General features: G+C 47.5%; 1 protein-coding gene across 1 annotated transcript in view; it reads right to left on the minus strand.

The window, feature by feature from the left end:
- Positions 1 to 720: 720 nt before the first annotated feature.
- Positions 721 to 18,485, minus strand: part of LOC116364189 (EH domain-binding protein 1-like) — a 37,475-nt gene continuing 19,710 nt past the window's right edge. The window contains exons 4-6 of the mRNA XM_031817411.1: positions 17,554 to 17,709; positions 13,961 to 14,258; positions 721 to 1,096 (exon numbers count right to left, since the gene is read on the minus strand). Coding sequence (XP_031673271.1) covers positions 736 to 1,096; positions 13,961 to 14,258; positions 17,554 to 17,709 — 815 coding nt within the window. The 3' untranslated portion in view covers positions 721 to 735. The remainder of the gene's footprint in view (positions 1,097 to 13,960; positions 14,259 to 17,553; positions 17,710 to 18,485) is intronic.

Consider the following 18,485-nt stretch of genomic DNA (forward strand, 5'->3'; position numbering starts at 1 on the left):
GTTAAAGTCTGAGCCTCATTTTCCACTGAATATCTCTCCTGCAACAGCCTCAGTTTCTCTCCCTCCTCTCCCTCCCTCCTCTCTCCCTCCTCTCTCTCCTCTCTCCCTCCCTCCTCTCTCTCTCCTCTCTCCCTCCCCTCTCTCCCTCCTCTCTCCCTCCTCTCTCTCTCTCTCTCCTCTCTCCCTCCCCTCTCTCCTCCTCCTCTCTCCCTCCTCTCTCTCCCTCCTCTCTCCCCCTCCACTGAGCTCTAAAGACAGGGGCAGCCCTTGGCGGAGTGCAGCCCACCACAGGCCACTGAGTCTGGGTAATTAAAGTTGTTTAGACCCCCTCACCCACAGTCACACGGCTGTGCAGCTGGTTGATAAACCTTCCTTAATGACATAGTACCACCATTACTGTTCCCACACCAAGTCCTACACAACTACAACAGCCAGCCACGGAGGGAGGGTGTGTGTGTGTGTCCGCGGGGGGGGGGGGGGTTATGGGGGCAGATGGGGTTCTTACCCCCCTGTAATCAGTCTGCTGATGTGTTTAAGCCCCTCGTATGCTTTCTGCCCTGCATCTCATATAGACTACTTAAACCCCCCCCCCACCCACCCAATCACTCCCGGCCACTGGGGTGGCTCATCATGTGTGTGTGACCACCAGCCGTTTAATTACAACTAGCAGAAATGCAGAATTTAAATAAATAAATAACTAAACAGACAAACAGCCCAATAAACTAATACCTATATTCAGATGAGGAGGTTGGAGGTGACTGGACACACACGGAGGCACATGCAAACACAACCACACACACACACACACCCCCACACACACTTCATAAATACCACTACTCTAGTGCCACTACCCTCTTCAAAGAGTCTTACCTTAGGGGAGGAGAAGGCCAGCTCTCGCCCCACCACAGCTGCCACGGCACTGGGTCCACTGGGCATGAATCTCTCCCTCTCTGCCCCCTCCCTGGAGGTGTTGGGGGCCGAGGGGCTGGGGCCTGGAGGTAGCGGGGCTCTCCTCTTCTGGTTACTGAAGTCTGGAGAGGGGCCCCCGGAGGGCCGGGATGGGCTGGAGGTCCGGGGCTCGTAGAACGGGTTGGATCTGAAGGAGAGAGGGAGACGGAGGGGGGAAGACGGAGTGAGGGAGGGGAGAGACGGAGTGAGGGAGGAGGGAGAGGGAAGGGGAGAGAGGGAGTGAGGGGAGAGAGGGAGTGAGGGGAGAGAGGGAGTGAGGGGGGAGAGGGAAGGGGAGAGAGGGGGAGGGGGGAAAGAAAGAGGGAGAGGAGAAAGATATGGCATATCAAAAGATTGCATCATAATGTAATTTTACAGGCATTGTATAACTTTACATCCTCTAAAACTCCTCTGTTTTTTGTTAAATGTAATTTATTTCACTTTTATGTAACCAGGTGGGCCAGTTGAGAACAAGTTCTCATTTACAACTGCAACCTGGCCAAGGTAAAGCAAAGCAAAGCAGCGCAACAACAACAACAACACAGAGTTACACATGGAATAAACAAACGTACAGTCAATAACACTTCACTGTACTTAACTTAGGAACACACATTCAACACTAAAATAGCTGACCAGGTACCACAGAACCACCACACGGTTAGCATTACCACAGAAAGTACACACACAACGTTGAGTTAAACGGATGGTTGGGTAACACAGGACACAGGTGCTCTGAGGTCAGCTCTGAGTGACCTCATATCCCAACTGCCATCCTGGGCACTGACAGACACACACACACAGGATCTTATCAATACACGGGTCAGCCAGCCCGCAGGGTTGAAACGGACTACACCGCTCCACGTCAGTCATTCAACACTCACCACTCACACACAGCCAGAGAACTAGGGGAAGGAGGGGGGGGGGGGGGGGGGGGGTGGCTAGGTATATCAGGCTGATAGAAACAGACAAGTTCAGTGTGTATCCAAAACCCCGGCCAAGAGAACGCAGGAGAAAGGAGGATAGAGAAGCAGAGCCATAGAGGCTGTGGCATTCATCTTTGACAGACCTTCCTTGGCTAAAAGACATGTGAAAAGACCCAGGCTGCAGTCCAATCGTGTGTGTGTGTCCCCCCACCCCTCTCAGCCCATCCACTTTCCCTCAGGGTATCCCTGTCGAAACCGGATGCAGTATGATTGCCATCTTAAGTGGCGGTCCAATTCACAAACCTTACCCCCCCCCTCTGCCCTCGATTTAGCTCAAGGGAGCAAGTGAACTACTTTGATCACTCGCAGGGTTGTTATGACCCACAATTCAATGCAAACTGCAGTCACGTGTCAAACGAAGTGCCACGAAGTGTCCGATTCAATCAAGACGACTGCATCTGTCGGCATGTGAGAGATAAGTACTACTCTTGCATGCTAGCTAGCTAACAAATACATTTAGACATCATTCATTTTAGGAGGGTGGCAAATGAAAATATGATGCTCAAAGTGTCTCAGACTCATAGTGAGGATCCTATAAATGTAGCTAGCTAAACACATTTTTGGGGCGGAATTTGAAAATATATTGGAACAAATAACCAAAGCTAGCTAGCCAGCTATGGGTAACTATAGCTTACGACCTGAGAAGAGCGCCATGTTAGCTTGCGAGGTGCATAAATAGCTTTAGGTTGGTTATTAGGCACAACTTCCGAGCTTTCCAAGAAGGACGTTGCCTATCAGATCATCACTGTCTCTAGCATGGACAGGAGAATTTGAAGGTACACTAAGATGTGACAATGTAAAACTTCATTGAAGGGCGGTGTACAGTCGTGGCCAAAAGTTTTGAGAATGACACAAATATTAATTTTCACAAAGTCTACCGCCTCAGTTTGTATGATGGCAATTTGCATATACTCCAGTATGTTATGAAGAGTGATCAGATGAATCGCAATTCATTGCAAAGTCCCTCTTTGCCATGCAAATTAACTGAATCCCCAAAAAACATTTCCACTGCATTTCAGCCCTGCCACAAAAGGACCAGCTGACATGTCAGTGATTACCTCGTTAACACAGGTGTGAGTGTTGATGAGGACAAGGCTGGAGATCACTCTGTCATGCTGATTGAGTTCGAATAACAGAAAAGGAGGGTGGTGCTTAGAATCATTGTTCTTCCTCTGTCAACCATGGTTACCTGCAAGGAAACACGTGCTGTCATCATTGCTTTGCACAAAAAGGGCTTCACAGGCAAAAGGATATTGCTGCCAGTAAGATTGCACCTAAAATCGACCATTTATCGGATCATCAAGAACTTCAAGGAGAGCGGTGCAATTGTTGTAAAGAAGGCTTCAGGGTGCCCAAGAAAGTCCAGCAAGTGCCAGGACGAGCTCTTAAAGTTGATTCAGCTGCGGGATCGGTGCACCATCAGTACAGAGCTTGCTCAGGAATGGCAGCAGGCAGGTGTGAGTGCATCTGCACGCACAGTGAGGCAAAGACCTTTGGAGGATGGCCTGGTGTCAAGAAGGGCAGCAAAGTAGCCACTTCTCTCCAGGAAAAACATCAGGGACAGACTGATATTCTGCAAAAGGTCAAGAGAATGGACTGCTGAGGACTGGGTTAAAGTCATTTTCTCTGATGAATCCCCTTTCCGATTTTTGGGGCATCCATAAAAAAGCTTGTCTGGAGAAGACAAGGTGAGCGCTACCATCAGTCCTGTGTCATGCCAACAGTAAAGCATCCTGAGACCATTCATGTGTGGGGTTGCTTCTCAGCCAAGGGACTGGGCTCACTCACAATTTTGCCTAAGAACACAGCCATGAATAAAGAATGGTACCAACACATCCTCCAAAAGCAACTTCTCCTAACCATCCAGGAACAGTTTGGTGATGAACAATGCCTTTTCCAGCATGATGGAGCACCTTGCCATAAGGGAAAAGTGATAACGAAGTGGCTCGGGGAACAAAACATCGATATTTTGGGTCCATGGCCAGGAAACTCCCCAGACTTTAATCTCATTGAGAACTTGTGGTCAATCGTCAAGAGGCGGGTGGACAAACAAAAACCCACAAATTCTGACAAACTCCAAGCATTAATTATGCAAGAATGGACTGCCATCAGTCAGGATGTGGCCCAGAAGTTAATTGACAGCATGCCAGGGTTGATTGCAGAGGTCTTGAAAAGAAGGGTCAACACTACAAATATTGACCCTTTGCATCAACTTCATGTAATTGTCAATAAAAGCCTTTGACACGCTTGTAATTATACTTCAGTATCCATAGTAACATCTGACAAAAATATCAAAAGACACTGAAGCAGCAAACTTTGTGGAAATTAATATTTGTGTCATTCTTAATACTTTCGGCCACGACTGTACACCACAGCCCCAGTCAAAACACTTCACTCCCTCCCCCTCTCTCTCCCTCCCTCTCTTTCCCTTCCTCTCTCCATCCCTCCACAGCCCCAGTCAAAACATTTCGCTCCCTCCCCCTCTCTCTCCCTCCCCCTCTCCCTCCCTCTCTTTCCCTTCCTCTCTCCCTCCACAGCCCCAGTCAAAACACTTCGCTCCCTCTCTCTCTCGCTCCCTCTCTCCCTCCCTCTCTCCATAGCCCCAGTCAAAACACTTCGCTCCCTCCCTCTCTCTCTCGCTCCCTCTCTCCCTCCATCTCTCTCTCCTTCCCTCCCTCCCTCTCTCCCTCCCAGGGCTGAGTCCCAAATGCCACCATATTGTCTATATATACACTACATGAAAGTATTACACTATGTAGGTAATAGGGTGCCATTTGGGACATTACCCGGGACAACAAAAAACAAAACATGGTGGACTCAATAACCTTGGAGTGGCTTATGATGGGAGGAAGAATATTAGCGAGGGGGTTGGGAGGAGGAATGTTAGCGAGGGGGTTGGGAGAAGGAATGTTAGCCAGGGGGTTGGGCGGAGGAATGTTAGCCAGGGGGTTGGGAGGAGGAATGTTAGCCAGGGGGTTGAGAGGAGGAATGTTAGCCAGGGGGTTGAGAGGAGGAATGTTAGCCAGGGGGTTGAGAGGAGGAATGTTAGCCAGGGGGTTGAGAGGAGGAATGTTAGCCAGGGGGTTGAGAGGAGGAATGTTAGCCAGGGGGTTGAGAGGAGGAATGTTAGCCAGGGGGTTGAGAGGAGGAATGTTAGCCAGGGGGTTGGGAGGAGGAATGTTAGCCAGGGGGTTGGGAGGAGGAATGTTATCCAGGGGGTTGGGAGGAGGAATGTTAGCCAGGGGGTTGGGAGGAGGAATGTTAGCCAGGGGGTTGGGAGGAGGAATGTTAGCCAGGGGGTTGGGAGGAGGAATGTTAGCCAGGGGGTTGAGAGGAGGAATGTTAGCCAGGGGATTGAGAGGAGGAATGTTAGCCAGGGGGTTGAGAGGAGGAATGTTAGTCAGGGGGTTGGGAGGAGGAATGTTAGCCAGGGGGTTGAGAGGAGGAATGTTAGTGAGGGGGTTGAGAGGAGGAATGTTAGCGAGGGGGTTGAGAGGAGGAATGTTAGTGAGGGGGTTGAGAGGAGGAATGTTAGCGAGGGGGTTGGGAGGAAGAATGTTAGCAAGGGGGTTGAGAGGAGGAATGTTAGTGAGGGGGTTGAGAGGAGGAATGTTAGTGAGGGGGTTGAGAGGAGGAATGTTAGTGAGGGGGTTGGGAGGAGGAATGTTAGCCAGGGGGTTGGGAGGAGGAATGTTAGTCAGGGGGTTGGGAGGAGGAATGCTAGCCAGGGGGATGGGAGGAGGAATGTTAGTCAGGGGGTTGGGAGGAGGAATGTTAGTCAGGGGGTTGGGAGGAGGAATGTTAGTCAGGGGGTTGGGAGGAGGAATGCTAGCCAGGGGGATGGGAGGAGGAATGTTAGTCAGGGGGTTGGGAGGAGGAATGTTAGTCAGGGGGTTGAGAGGAGGAATGTTAGCGAGGGCGTAGAGAGGAGGAATGTTAGCCAGGGGGTTGAGAGGAGGAATGTTAGCCAGGGGGTTGGGAGGAGGAATGTTAGCCAGGGGGTTGGGAGGAGGAATGTTAGCCAGGGGGTTGGGAGGAGGAATGTTAGCCAGGGGGTTGGGAGGAGGAATGTTAGCCAGGGGGTTGGGAGGAGGAATGTTAGCCAGGGGGTTGGGAGGAGGAATGTTAGCCAGGGGGTTGGGAGGAGGAATGTTAGCCAGGGGGTTGGGAGGAGGAATGTTAGCCAGGGGGTTGGGAGGAGGAATGTTAGCCAGGGGGTTGGGAGGAGGAATGTTAGCCAGGGGGTTGGGAGGAGGAATGTTAGTGAGGGGGTTGGGAGGAGGAATGTTAGCGAGGGGGTTGAGAGGAGGAATGTTAGCGAGGGGGTTGAGAGGAGGAATGTTAGCCAGGGGGTTGAGAGGAGGAATGTTAGTCAGGGGGTTGAGAGGAGGAATGTTAGCCAGGGGGTTGGGAGGAGGAATGTTAGCCAGGGGGTTGAGAAGAGGAATGTTAGTGAGGGGGTTGAGAGGAGGAATGCTAGCGAGGGGGTTGGGAGGAGGAATGTTAGTCAGGGGGTTGGGAGGAGGAATGGTAGTGAGGGGGTTGGGAGGAGAAATGTTAGTGAGGGGGTTAGGAGGAAGAATGTTAGCGAGGGGGTTGAGAGGAGGAATGTTAGCGAGGGGGTTGGGAGGAAGAATGTTAGTGAGGGGGTTGGGAGGAGGAATGTTAGTGAGGGGGTTGAGAGGAGGAATGTTAGTGAGGGGGTTGAGAGGAGGAATGTTATTGAGGGGGTTGGGAGGAGGAATGTTAGTCAGGGGGTTGGGAGGAGGAATGTTAGTGAGGGGGTTGAGAGGAGGAATGTTAGTCAGGGGGTTGGGAGGAGGAATGTTAGCCAGGGGGTTGGGAGGAGGAATGTTGGTGAGGGGGTTGAGAGGAGGAATGTTAGTGAGGGGGTTGAGAGGAGGAATGTTAGTGAGGGGGTTGAGAGGAGGAATGTTAGTCAGGGGGTTGAGAGGAGGAATGTTAGTGAGGGGGTTGAGAGGAGGAATGTTAGTCAGGGGGTTGGGAGGAGGAATGTTAGCCAGGGGGTTGGGAGGAGGAATGTTAGTGAGGGGGTTGAGAGGAGGAATGTTAGTGAGGGGGTTGAGAGGAGGAATGTTAGTGAGGGGGTTGAGAGCAGGAATGTTAGTCAGGGGGTTGAGAGGAGGAATGTTAGTGAGGGGGTTGGGAGGAGGAATGTTAGTGAGGGGGTTGGGAGGAGGAATGTTAGTCAGGGGGTTGAGTATTCTAGGGTTTTGACAAAGTTAAAGGGTCACCATAGAAAATATCCCCTCAACCCAAACTGTATTATATCCAAGTTAATTTAGAGTTTAGCCAAGAGAACTGTACCCCACCTCCACAACTCACCAAAATGGAAGGTTTAACTAATTGTAAATTGCTGTTCGACCAGGAGTCATGAGGCAGTATTTTGTAGTGAGAGGGGGTGAAGAGGGATGGAGGACGGAGGTGAGGGGGATAGAGGGGGCAGACAAGCAGAAAGAATGCAGGGAACAACCGAGTCCTTGTTTCTGAAAGAGCTCCCAAGTCACTCTGTGTCTTAGAGTTGAGGGGGCCTTGCGTAACTCGCACAAGGTTACACACACACATATACACACACACACAAGAAGACAAATACAGATACACACACCAGGGTTTCTGTTAGCTGCCAATTGACTGCTTTTGTCCTTTTTTGTTGCCGATAAATAAAACTGTTGCCGGGCAGAAATGACAAGGAGAAAAAAAATAATCCCATAGTTGTTTTATTAATCTGACGGAAATACATTTGACCGTCATGCTTATCGGTCTGTAGGTAATTTGCATAATTTAGCGGAATTAAATTGGCCTGTGTGTATTTTCATTGGTCATCGCGTATCTTATTTATCCAACACAACTATCACACGCGCACAGCGTTCAGATACTATTTTGAGGGGGATTTCTCCTGCATCTCCTCGTCTGGCTGCTGCCAGTAAAACATGCTGTTAATAAGCCCATTCATTGCGCCAAAATGCTAAATGCAATTACGTGTTAAACACAGTTTTGGTGCACAATTAAAAAATTGCTATTTTTATTTCTCAACTGGTAGTTGAAGCGCGCCTCCCATTCACCATTCAGGTGCAGGCGACAGGCTAAGAGCGCTTCTTTCACCCCTTTACAATGTGAGCCGGAGGCAGCGTGCACTCTGAAAATACTTCATTGTTTGAAACCTGAATTTTTTATTTCATTTTATGAAGCATGTCTTACCTTGCTTCATAAGGAGCCTGTAGCCAAAATCTGACCGTGGAAACGTGGAGGCAAATATTTTATAAAGAGTTCCTAGGGCGGCGCGTGAATTTCAAGTTTGGCGAAGCTTCAAATGTACCTTATCATTTCTACCGTTCCGCGTGTCAGTTCTGATTTTCATATGCGCATTTTCGTGTTTAATGTCAATAATAACCTTCTCGTTTCTCAAAATCATTGTCACGTGGTTAATCCTAAAAATGCTACAAATCTAAAAAGTTCAAATCACCAGCCTCTGTTACATGGATGCATTGATACACTGTGATCCAGCCTCTGTTACATGGATGCATTGATACACTGTGATCCAGCCTCTGTTACATGGATGCATTGATACACTGTGATCCAGCCTCTGTTACATGGACACATTGATACACTGTGATCCAGCCTCTGTTACATGGACACATTGATACACTGTGATCCAGCCTCTGTTACATGGATGCATTGATACACTGTGATCCAGCCTCTGTTACATGGATGCATTGATACACTGTGATCCAGCCTCTGTTACATGGACACATTGATACACTGTGATCCAGCCTCTGTTACATGGACACATTGATACACTGTGATCCAGCCTCTGTTACATGGACACATTGATACACTGTGATCCAGCCTCTGTTACATGGATGCATTGATACACTGTGATCCAGCCTCTGTCACATGGATGCACTGTGATCCAGCCTCTGTTACATGGACACATTGATACACTGTGATCCAGCCTCTGTCACATGGATGCATTGATACACTGTGATCCAGCCTCTGTTACATGGACGCATTGATACACTGTGATCCAGCCTCTGTTACATGGATGCATTGATACACTGTGATCCAGCCTCTGTTACATGGATGCATTGATACACTGTGATCCAGCCTCTGTTACATGGACACATTGGTACACTGTGATCCAGCCTCTGTTACATGGATGCATTGATACACTGTGATCCAGCCTCTGTTACATGGATGCATTGATACACTGTGATCCAGCCTCTGTTACATGGATGCATTGATACACTGTGATCCAGCCTCTGTTACATGGACACATTGATACACTGTGATCCAGCCTCTGTTACATGGACACATTGATACACTGTGATCCAGCCTCTGTTACATGGACACATTGATACACTGTGATCCAGCCTCTGTTACATGGATGCATTGATACACTGTGATCCAGCCTCTGTCACATGGATGCACTGTGATCCAGCCTCTGTTACATGGATGCATTGATACACTGTGATCCAGCCTCTGTTACATGGATGCATTGATACACTGTGATCCAGCCTCTGTTACATGGACACATTGATACACTGTGATCCAGCCTCTGTTACATGGATGCATTGATACACTGTGATCCAGCCTCTGTTACATGGACACATTGATACACTGTGATCCAGCCTCTGTCACATGGATGCATTGATACACTGTGATCCAGCCTCTGTCACATGGATGCATTGATACACTGTGATCCAGCCTGTCACATGGATGCACTGTGATCCAGCCTCTGTCACATGGATGCACTGTGATCCAGCCTCTGTCACATGGATGCATTGATACACTGTGATCCAGCCTCTGTCACATGGATGCACTGTGATCCAGCCTCTGTCACATGGATGCACTGTGATCCAGCCTCTGTCACATGGATGCATTGATACACTGTGATCCAGCCTCTGTCACATGGATGCACTGTGATCCAGCCTGTCACATGGATGCACTGTGATCCAGCCTCTGTCACATGGATGCACTGTGATCCAGCCTCTGTCACATGGATGCATTGATACACTGTGATCCAGCCTCTGTTACATGGACACATTGATACACTGTGATCCAGCCTCTGTTACATGGATGCATTGATACACTGTGATCCAGCCTCTGTTACATGGATGCATTGATACACTGTGATCCAGCCTCTGTTACATGGACACATTGATACACTGTGATCCAGCCTCTGTTACATGGACACATTGATACACTGTGATCCAGCCTCTGTCACATGGATGCATTGATACACTGTGATCCAGCCTCTGTCACATGGATGCATTGATACACTGTGATCCAGCCTGTCACATGGATGCACTGTGATCCAGCCTCTGTCACATGGATGCACTGTGATCCAGCCTCTGTCACATGGATGCATTGATACACTGTGATCCAGCCTCTGTCACATGGATGCACTGTGATCCAGCCTCTGTCACATGGATGCACTGTGATCCAGCCTCTGTCACATGGATGCACTGTGATCCAGCCTCTGTCACATGGATGCATTGATACACTGTGATCCAGCCTGTCACATGGATGCACTGTGATCCAGCCTCTGTCACATGGATGCACTGTGATCCAGCCTCTGTCACATGGATGCATTGATACACTGTGATCCAGCCTCTGTCACATGGATGCACTGTGATCCAGCCTCTGTCACATGGATGCACTGTGATCCATCCTCTGTCACATGGATGCATTGATAAACTGTGATCCAGCCTCTGTCACATGGATGCATTGATACACATTGATCCATTGGCGGCTAATGAAATTAGCACATGGAACTCACAGCCTATAGGTGAATGCTGAAGTAGGACTATAACTGGCCCCGCTCTTTCACACTGAGGATTGGTGATTAGAGGGGGAGATTGGTGATTAGAGGGGGAGATTGGTGATTAGAGGGGGAGATTGGTGATTAGAGGGGGAGATTGGTGATTAGAGGGGGAGATTGGTGATTAGAGGGGGAGATTGGTGGAAAGATTTTAACATCATTTATTGTGAGGAACTGTAGATTTAATATATTATCATTCGCAATGGATGTTAAACACACTTTCCTACATTTCAGTGCAGGAGGCCAGGTACTTCTCTACGGGCTCAGGCATGTGTGTGCTCAACATTATCAGGCCAGGTACTTCTCTACGGGCTCAGGCATGTGTGTGCTCAACATTATCAGGCCAGGTACTTCTCTACGGGCTCAGGCATGTGTGTGCTCAACATTATCAGGCCAGGTACTTCTCTACGGGCTCAGGCATGTGTGTGCTCAACATTATCAGGCCAGGTACTTCTCTACGGGCTCAGGCATGCCTGTGCTCAACATTATCAGGCCAGGTACTTCTCTACGGGCTCAGGCATGTGTGTGCTCAACATTATCAGGCCAGGTACTTCTCTACGGGCTCAGGCATGTGTGTGCTCAACATTATCAGGCCAGGTACTTCTCTACGGGCTCAGGCATGCGTGTTCTTCCTCAACATTATCAGGCCAGGTACTTCTCTACGGGCTCAGGCATGCGTGTGCTCAACATTATCAGGCCAGGTACTTCTCTACGGGCTCAGGCATGCGTGTGCTCAACATTATCAGGCCAGGTACTTCTCTACGGGCTCAGGCATGCGTGTTCTTCCTCAACATTATCGGGACAGAGAGAGCAGACATGTACCCGTTCCCTCACATGGAGCACTCCAAACAAAAGACGATGAAAAAGTACAAATCGCAAAAAATAATGGTTATTAAATGATCCTAAACTTGTTTTCTCACAAGTGTAACAGGTTGTGAACTCTGCAAACTCTGCCTGCCTGTTACACGAATGCAGTAGAAGCCAAGGTAAGTTGCTAGCTAGCATTAAACTTATCTCATAAAAAACAATCAATCATAATCACTAGTTATAACTACTAATCCAGTTTAGCAGGCAATATTAACCAGGTGAAATTGTGTCATTTCTCTTGTGTTCATTGCACGCAGAGTCAGGGTATATGCAGCAGTTTGGGCTGCCTGGCTCATTGCGAACTAATTTGCCACAATTTTACGTAATTATGACATAACATTGAAGGTTGTGCAATGTACCAAGAATATTTAGATTTGGGGATGCCACCAGTTAGATAAAGTACAGAACGGTTCCGTATTTCACTGAAATAATAAACGTTTTGTTTTCGAAATTATAGTTTCCGGATTCGATCATATGAATGACCAAAGGCTCGTATTTCTGTGAGTTATTATGTTATAATTAAGTCTGATTTGATAGAGCAGTCTGACTGAGCAGCAGCAGGCCCGTAATCATTCGTGCGTTTTGCCAGCAGCTCTTTGCAAGCACAGCGCTGTTTATGACTTCAAGCCTATCAGCCTAATGGCTGGTGTAACCAATGTGAAATGGCTAGCTAGTTAGCTGGGTGTGCGCTAATACTATTTCAAACGTCATTCACTTTTAGATTTGGAGTAGTTATTCCCCTTGCGCTGCAAGGGCCGCGGCTTTTGTGGAGCGATGGGTAACGCTGCTTCAAGTGTGGCTGTTGTCGATGTGTTCCTGGTTCGAACCCAGGTAGGGGCGAGGAGGGGGACGGAAGCTATACTGTTACACTGGCAATACTAAAGTGCCTATAAGAACATACAATAGTCAAAGGTATATGAAATACAAATGGTATAGAGAGAAATAGTCCTATAAATACTATATTAACTACAACCCAAAACTTCTTACCTGGGAATATTGAAGACTCATGTTAAAAGGAACCACCAACTTTCATATGTTCTCATGTTCTGAGCAAGGAACTGAAACGTTAGCTTTCTTACATGGCACATATTTTACATGGCACATATTACTTTCTTCTCCAACACGTTGTTTTTGCATTATTTAAACCAAATTGAACATGTTTCATTATTTATTTGAGGCTAAATAGATTTTATTGATGTTTAATATTAAGTTAAAATAAGTGTTCATTCAGTATTGTTGTAATTGTCAATATTACAAATAAAACTATTTCTTAAATTTATTATTATTATATATATATTTTTTTTTTAATATAATCGTCCGATTATATTATTGGTCCTCCAATAATCGGTATCAGTATCGGTGTTGAAAAATCATAATTGGTCGACCTCTATCTGAAACCCTCCACAGCTATTTTAATTAAAAGAAGCTCATGATCCTCCATTCCTCTGTGGCTCATTCAAGCTTCCTGGTCGTTTTGAAGGTGCTCTGTTTAGAATGTTGTTTTCCCACCAATTGCATTTTGGCAAATGTTTGAAAACTACGTTTGATTGGCTGCTTCATTACATGAGTTGAATTCTCTGTTCAGATGAATTACCGTAATCTAAATGTGATTGGCTGTTGTTCCGAACACTGTGAGTGAACGGCCTCATGGCTTATGCGCTCAATGAGAGTGACCCAATGAGAGTGACCCAATGAGAGTGACCCAATGAGAGTGACCCAATGAGAGTGACCCAATGAGAGTGGCCCAATGAGAGTGGCCCAATGAGAGTGGCCCAATGAGAGTGGCCCAATGAGAGTGGCCCAATGAGAGTGGCCCAATGGGAGGCGCCCCAATGGGAGGCGCCCCAATGAGAGTGACCCGATGAGAGTGACCCAATGAGAGTGACCCAATGAGAGTGACCCAATGAGAGTGACTCAATAAGAGTGACCCAATGAGAGGCGCCCCAATGAGAGTGACCCAATGAGAGTGACCCAATGAGAGTGACCCAATGAGAGTGGCCCAATGAGAGTGACCCAATGAGAGTGACCCAATGAGAGTGACCCAATGAGAGTGACCCAATGAGAGTGACCCAATGAGTGACCCAATGAGTGACCCAATGAGAGTGACCCAATGAGAGTGAGCCAATGAGAGTGACCCAATACATATATATGGGTCCAGTGCATTTCTCAAATGGCCGTTAAATTAAAATCTTCCCATTTTCCTAACAGAAACCCTGACACACACTAGAGAACAAATTCACTTTATGACTGAAACCCGTAATCATCCCCAAATCTCCTCTCTTTAACCCCCCCCCCCCTCCACATCCCCCCTGTAACTCACTCATCCAGTTGGTCCTCTGGTGGTGGGTTGGTGTCAGCATACAGGTACTTGCTCATATCCACCGGCCTGACCCCCTTCTTCCCCCTGGGTTTGGGAGCCTCCGGCTGCTGGACCTGGGGCCCCTGGGGGTCGGGGTCGGGGACTAGGTCTGGGTCCTGGTCGGGCTCGTCAAACGGGTTGTACTCTGTGTGCGAGTGTGTGTTGACTTCGTCCTCGTCGAAGGGGTTGGAGGGTTCCTGGACATAGTAGGCCTCTGGGTCCTGTCGGAGGGTGAGGGAGGGGGGCAGGGAGGGGGGTCCTGTGACAGAGAGAAAGGGCAAGAGAGAGATGGGTCAATATTATCTTAGCTGTCTGTCTGTCTGTCAGTATTCTGCTTTACTGACAGAATACATAAACACACAGGATTCACAATGCTACGTGACATTTCTTGACATCTCGACAGCAACAAAAGGGTAACATTTAGTTTGCCAGGCACTTTATAAACAACCTCAGAACAATAAAATAAATCTTTCAACAACTATGTCAATAAACTTGGATTGAAAACACAATAGAAAATATAAATAGAAAACTCAAAAAGGAAAATAAATCAGTATTTGATGTCGACCCCATAATAATGTACACCTACATTATGTGGACACCCCTGTCCCAATGCATAGTGCCAACTGTAACGTTTGGTGGAGGAGGAATAATGTACACCTACATTATGTGGACACCCCTGTCCTAATGCATAGTGCCAACTGTAACGTTTGGTGGAGGAGGAATAATGTACACCTACATTATGTGGACACCCCTGTCCCAATGCATAGTGCCAACTGTAACGTTTGGTGGAGGAGGAATAATGTACACCTACATTATGTGGACACCCCTGTCCCAATGCATAGTGCCAACTGTAACGTTTGGTGGAGGAGGAATAATGTACACCTACATTATGTGGACTCCCTGTCCCAATGCATAGTGCCAACTGTAACGTTTGGTGGAGGAGGAATAATGTACACCTACATTATGTGGACACCCCTGTCCTAATGCATAGTGCCAACTGTAACGTTTGGTGGAGGAGGAATAATGTACACCTACATTATGTGGACACCCCTGTCCTAATGCATAGTGCCAACTGTAACGTTTGGTGGAGGAGGAATAATGTACACCTACATTATGTGGACACCCCTGTCCTAATGCATAGTGCCAACTGTAACGTTTGGTGGAGGAGGAATAATGTACACCTACATTATGTGGACACCCCTGTCCCAATGCATAGTGCCAACTGTAACGTTTGGTGGAGGAGGAATAATGTACACCTACATTATGTGGACACCCCTGTCCTAATGCATAGTGCCAACTGTAACGTTTGGTGGAGGAGGAATAATGTACACCTACATTATGTGGACACCCCTGTCCTAATGCATAGTGCCAACTGTAACGTTTGGTGGAGGAGGAATAATGTACACCTACATTATGTGGACACCCCTGTCCTAATGCATAGTGCCAACTGTAACGTTTGGTGGAGGAGGAATAATGTACACCTACATTATGTGGACACCCCTGTCCCAATGCATAGTGCCAACTGTAACGTTTGGTGGAGGAGGAATAATGTACACCTACATTATGTGGACACCCCTGTCCTAATGCATAGTGCCAACTGTAACGTTTGGTGGAGGAGGAATAATGTACACCTACATTATGTGGACACCCCTGTCCCAATGCATAGTGCCAACTGTAACGTTTGGTGGAGGAGGAATAATGTACACCTACATTATGTGGACACCCCTGTCCTAATGCATAGTGCCAACTGTAACGTTTGGTGGAGGAGGAATAATGTACACCTACATTATGTGGACACCCCTGTCCCAATGCATAGTGCCAACTGTAACGTTTGGTGGAGGAGGAATAATGTACACCTACATTATGTGGACACCCCTGTCCCAATGCATAGTGCCAACTGTAACGTTTGGTGGAGGAGGAATAATGTACACCTACATTATGTGGACACCCCTGTCCCAATGCATAGTGCCAACTGTAACGTTTGGTGGAGGAGGAATAATGTACACCTACATTATGTGGACACCCCTGTCCCAATGCATAGTGCCAACTGTAACGTTTGGTGGAGGAGGAATAATGTACACCTACATTATGTGGACACCCCTGTCCCAATGCATAGTGCCAACTGTAACGTTTGGTGGAGGAGGAATAATGTACACCTACATTATGTGGACACCCCTGTCCCAATGCATAGTGCCAACTGTAACGTTTGGTGGAGGAGGAATAATGTACACCTACATTATGTGGACACCCCTGTCCCAATGCATAGTGCCAACTGTAACGTTTGGTGGAGGAGGAATAATGTACACCTACATTATGTGGACACCCCTGTCCCAATGCATAGTGCCAACTGTAACGTTTGGTGGAGGAGGAATAATGTACACCTACATTATGTGGACACCCCTGTCCCAATGCATAGTGCCAACTGTAACGTTTGGTGGAGGAGGAATAATGTACACCTACATTATGTGGACATCCCTGTCCCAATGCATAGTGCCAACTGTAACGTTTGGTGGAGGAGGAATAATGTACACCTACATTATGTGGACACCCCTGTCCCAATGCATAGTGCCAACTGTAACGTTTGGTGGAGGAGGAATAATGTACACCTACATTATGTGGACACCCCTGTCCCAATGCATAGTGCCAACTGTAACGTTTGGTGGAGGAGGAATAATGTACACCTACATTATGTGGACACCCCTATCCCAATGCATAGTGCCAACTGTAACGTTTGGTGGAGGAGGAATAATGTACACCTACATTATGTGGACACCCCTGTCCCAATGCATAGTGCCAACTGTAACGTTTGGTGGAGGAGGAATAATGTACACCTACATTATGTGGACACCCCTGTCCCAATGCATAGTGCCAACTGTAACGTTTGGTGGAGGAGGAATAATGTACACCTACATTATGTGGACACCCCTGTCCTAATGCATAGTGCCAACTGTAAAGTTTGGTGGAGGAGGAATAATGGTATGGGACTGTTTTTCACGGACCCTTTTGTTCCAGAGAAGGGAAATCTTAACCTCACATCATACAATGACATTCTAGACCATTCTGTGCTTCCAACATTGTGGCAACAGTTTGGGGAAGGACATTCCCTGTTTCAACATGACAATGCCCCTGTGCACAAAGTGAGGTCCATGCAGAAATGGTTTGTCGAGATGGGTGTGGAAAAACTTGACTGGCCTACACAGAGCCCTGACCTCAAACCCATCAAACACCTTTAGGGATGAATTGGAACGCTGACTGCGAGCCAGACCTAATCGCCCAACATCACTAATGCTCGTGGCTGATTGGAAGTAAGTCCCTGCAGAAAGCCTTCCCAGAAGAGTGGAGGCTGTTATAGCAGCAAAGGGTGGACCAACTCCATATTAATGCCTATGATTTTGGAATGAGATGTTCAACGAGCAAGTGTCCACATGCTTTTGGCCATGCAGTGTAAATCAAACTGCTAAAACCCCTAGTCCCTTATAGACAGGTAGACATACAGTACAGAGAGAGAGAGAGAGAGACAGAACAGGTAGATAGAGGTCAAAGGTCAAGCCTACCATCATCATCATCATCACCGAACGGGTTGAAGTGATTGGTGTGTTCCAGATGGGAGGGGTCATCAACATCATCAGCCGGATCTTCGAAGGGATTGGAGCAGAGGGCAAGGGGCGTGTCCTGATCCTCCTCCAGGAAGTTCAGCTTACTGATCAGCTCTGTCGCCATGGGAACCAAAACAATGCAGGAACGAAAGAACAAATTTAACAAAACAAAAACAAACAAAAAAAGGAAGGAAAATAGTTCAAACTAGCGGAAGAAAACGAGATGAAACATCCTCACAACCAAAAAAACCCCCGATGAAAGAGTCAAAATGAAGACAAACATACAGAAATGAAAGAGGACAAAAACAATCTGCACTTTGGAGTGAACCACGCGAGTTCATTTGGTTTCCAGAAGTATTCCTTCCTTCTGGTAAAAGGTGACTGGTTAATGCCTGTCCATCTCTGTCCAGCTTCACTACAGTCCAGTGGGGAATTCAGCAGAGATTGATGGAACTGGGTTGCCATGAGAACCACTAGTGCAGGCTGGGAGTTGCTACAAGAGATTCATCTTCTTCCTCATCAAGACAACAAAGCCTGTCTAGGTTGTGTGTGTGTTTGTGTGTGTCCGTGTCTCAACAGTGTGTGAGAAACAAAATGCTAACTGTGTGTGCTTCTGAATGTGGTATGCGAGCGTGAGAAAGTCTATTGCCAGAGTGAGTGAGATGATGAGCGAGTGTGGTGTGTGTGTGTGTATGTGTGTGTGTGTGTGTGTGTGTGTGTGAGAGATAGTGTGGGAGAGTGTGTGTGAATACGTAGTGAAGTGGTAGCAGCTGATAAGGTGTGGTATTTCTCCTGCTGCATTCTGGGCCATATTAGGCCATCATTGTCACAAGTGGCAGCAGCAGTATTGTGTGTGTGTTGTTTTCTCTATGGTGACAAAGCAACACCAT

This window comes from Oncorhynchus kisutch, unplaced genomic scaffold (genome assembly GCF_002021735.2).
Source record: "Oncorhynchus kisutch isolate 150728-3 unplaced genomic scaffold, Okis_V2 scaffold1018, whole genome shotgun sequence".
Lineage (NCBI taxonomy): Eukaryota > Metazoa > Chordata > Actinopteri > Salmoniformes > Salmonidae > Oncorhynchus > Oncorhynchus kisutch.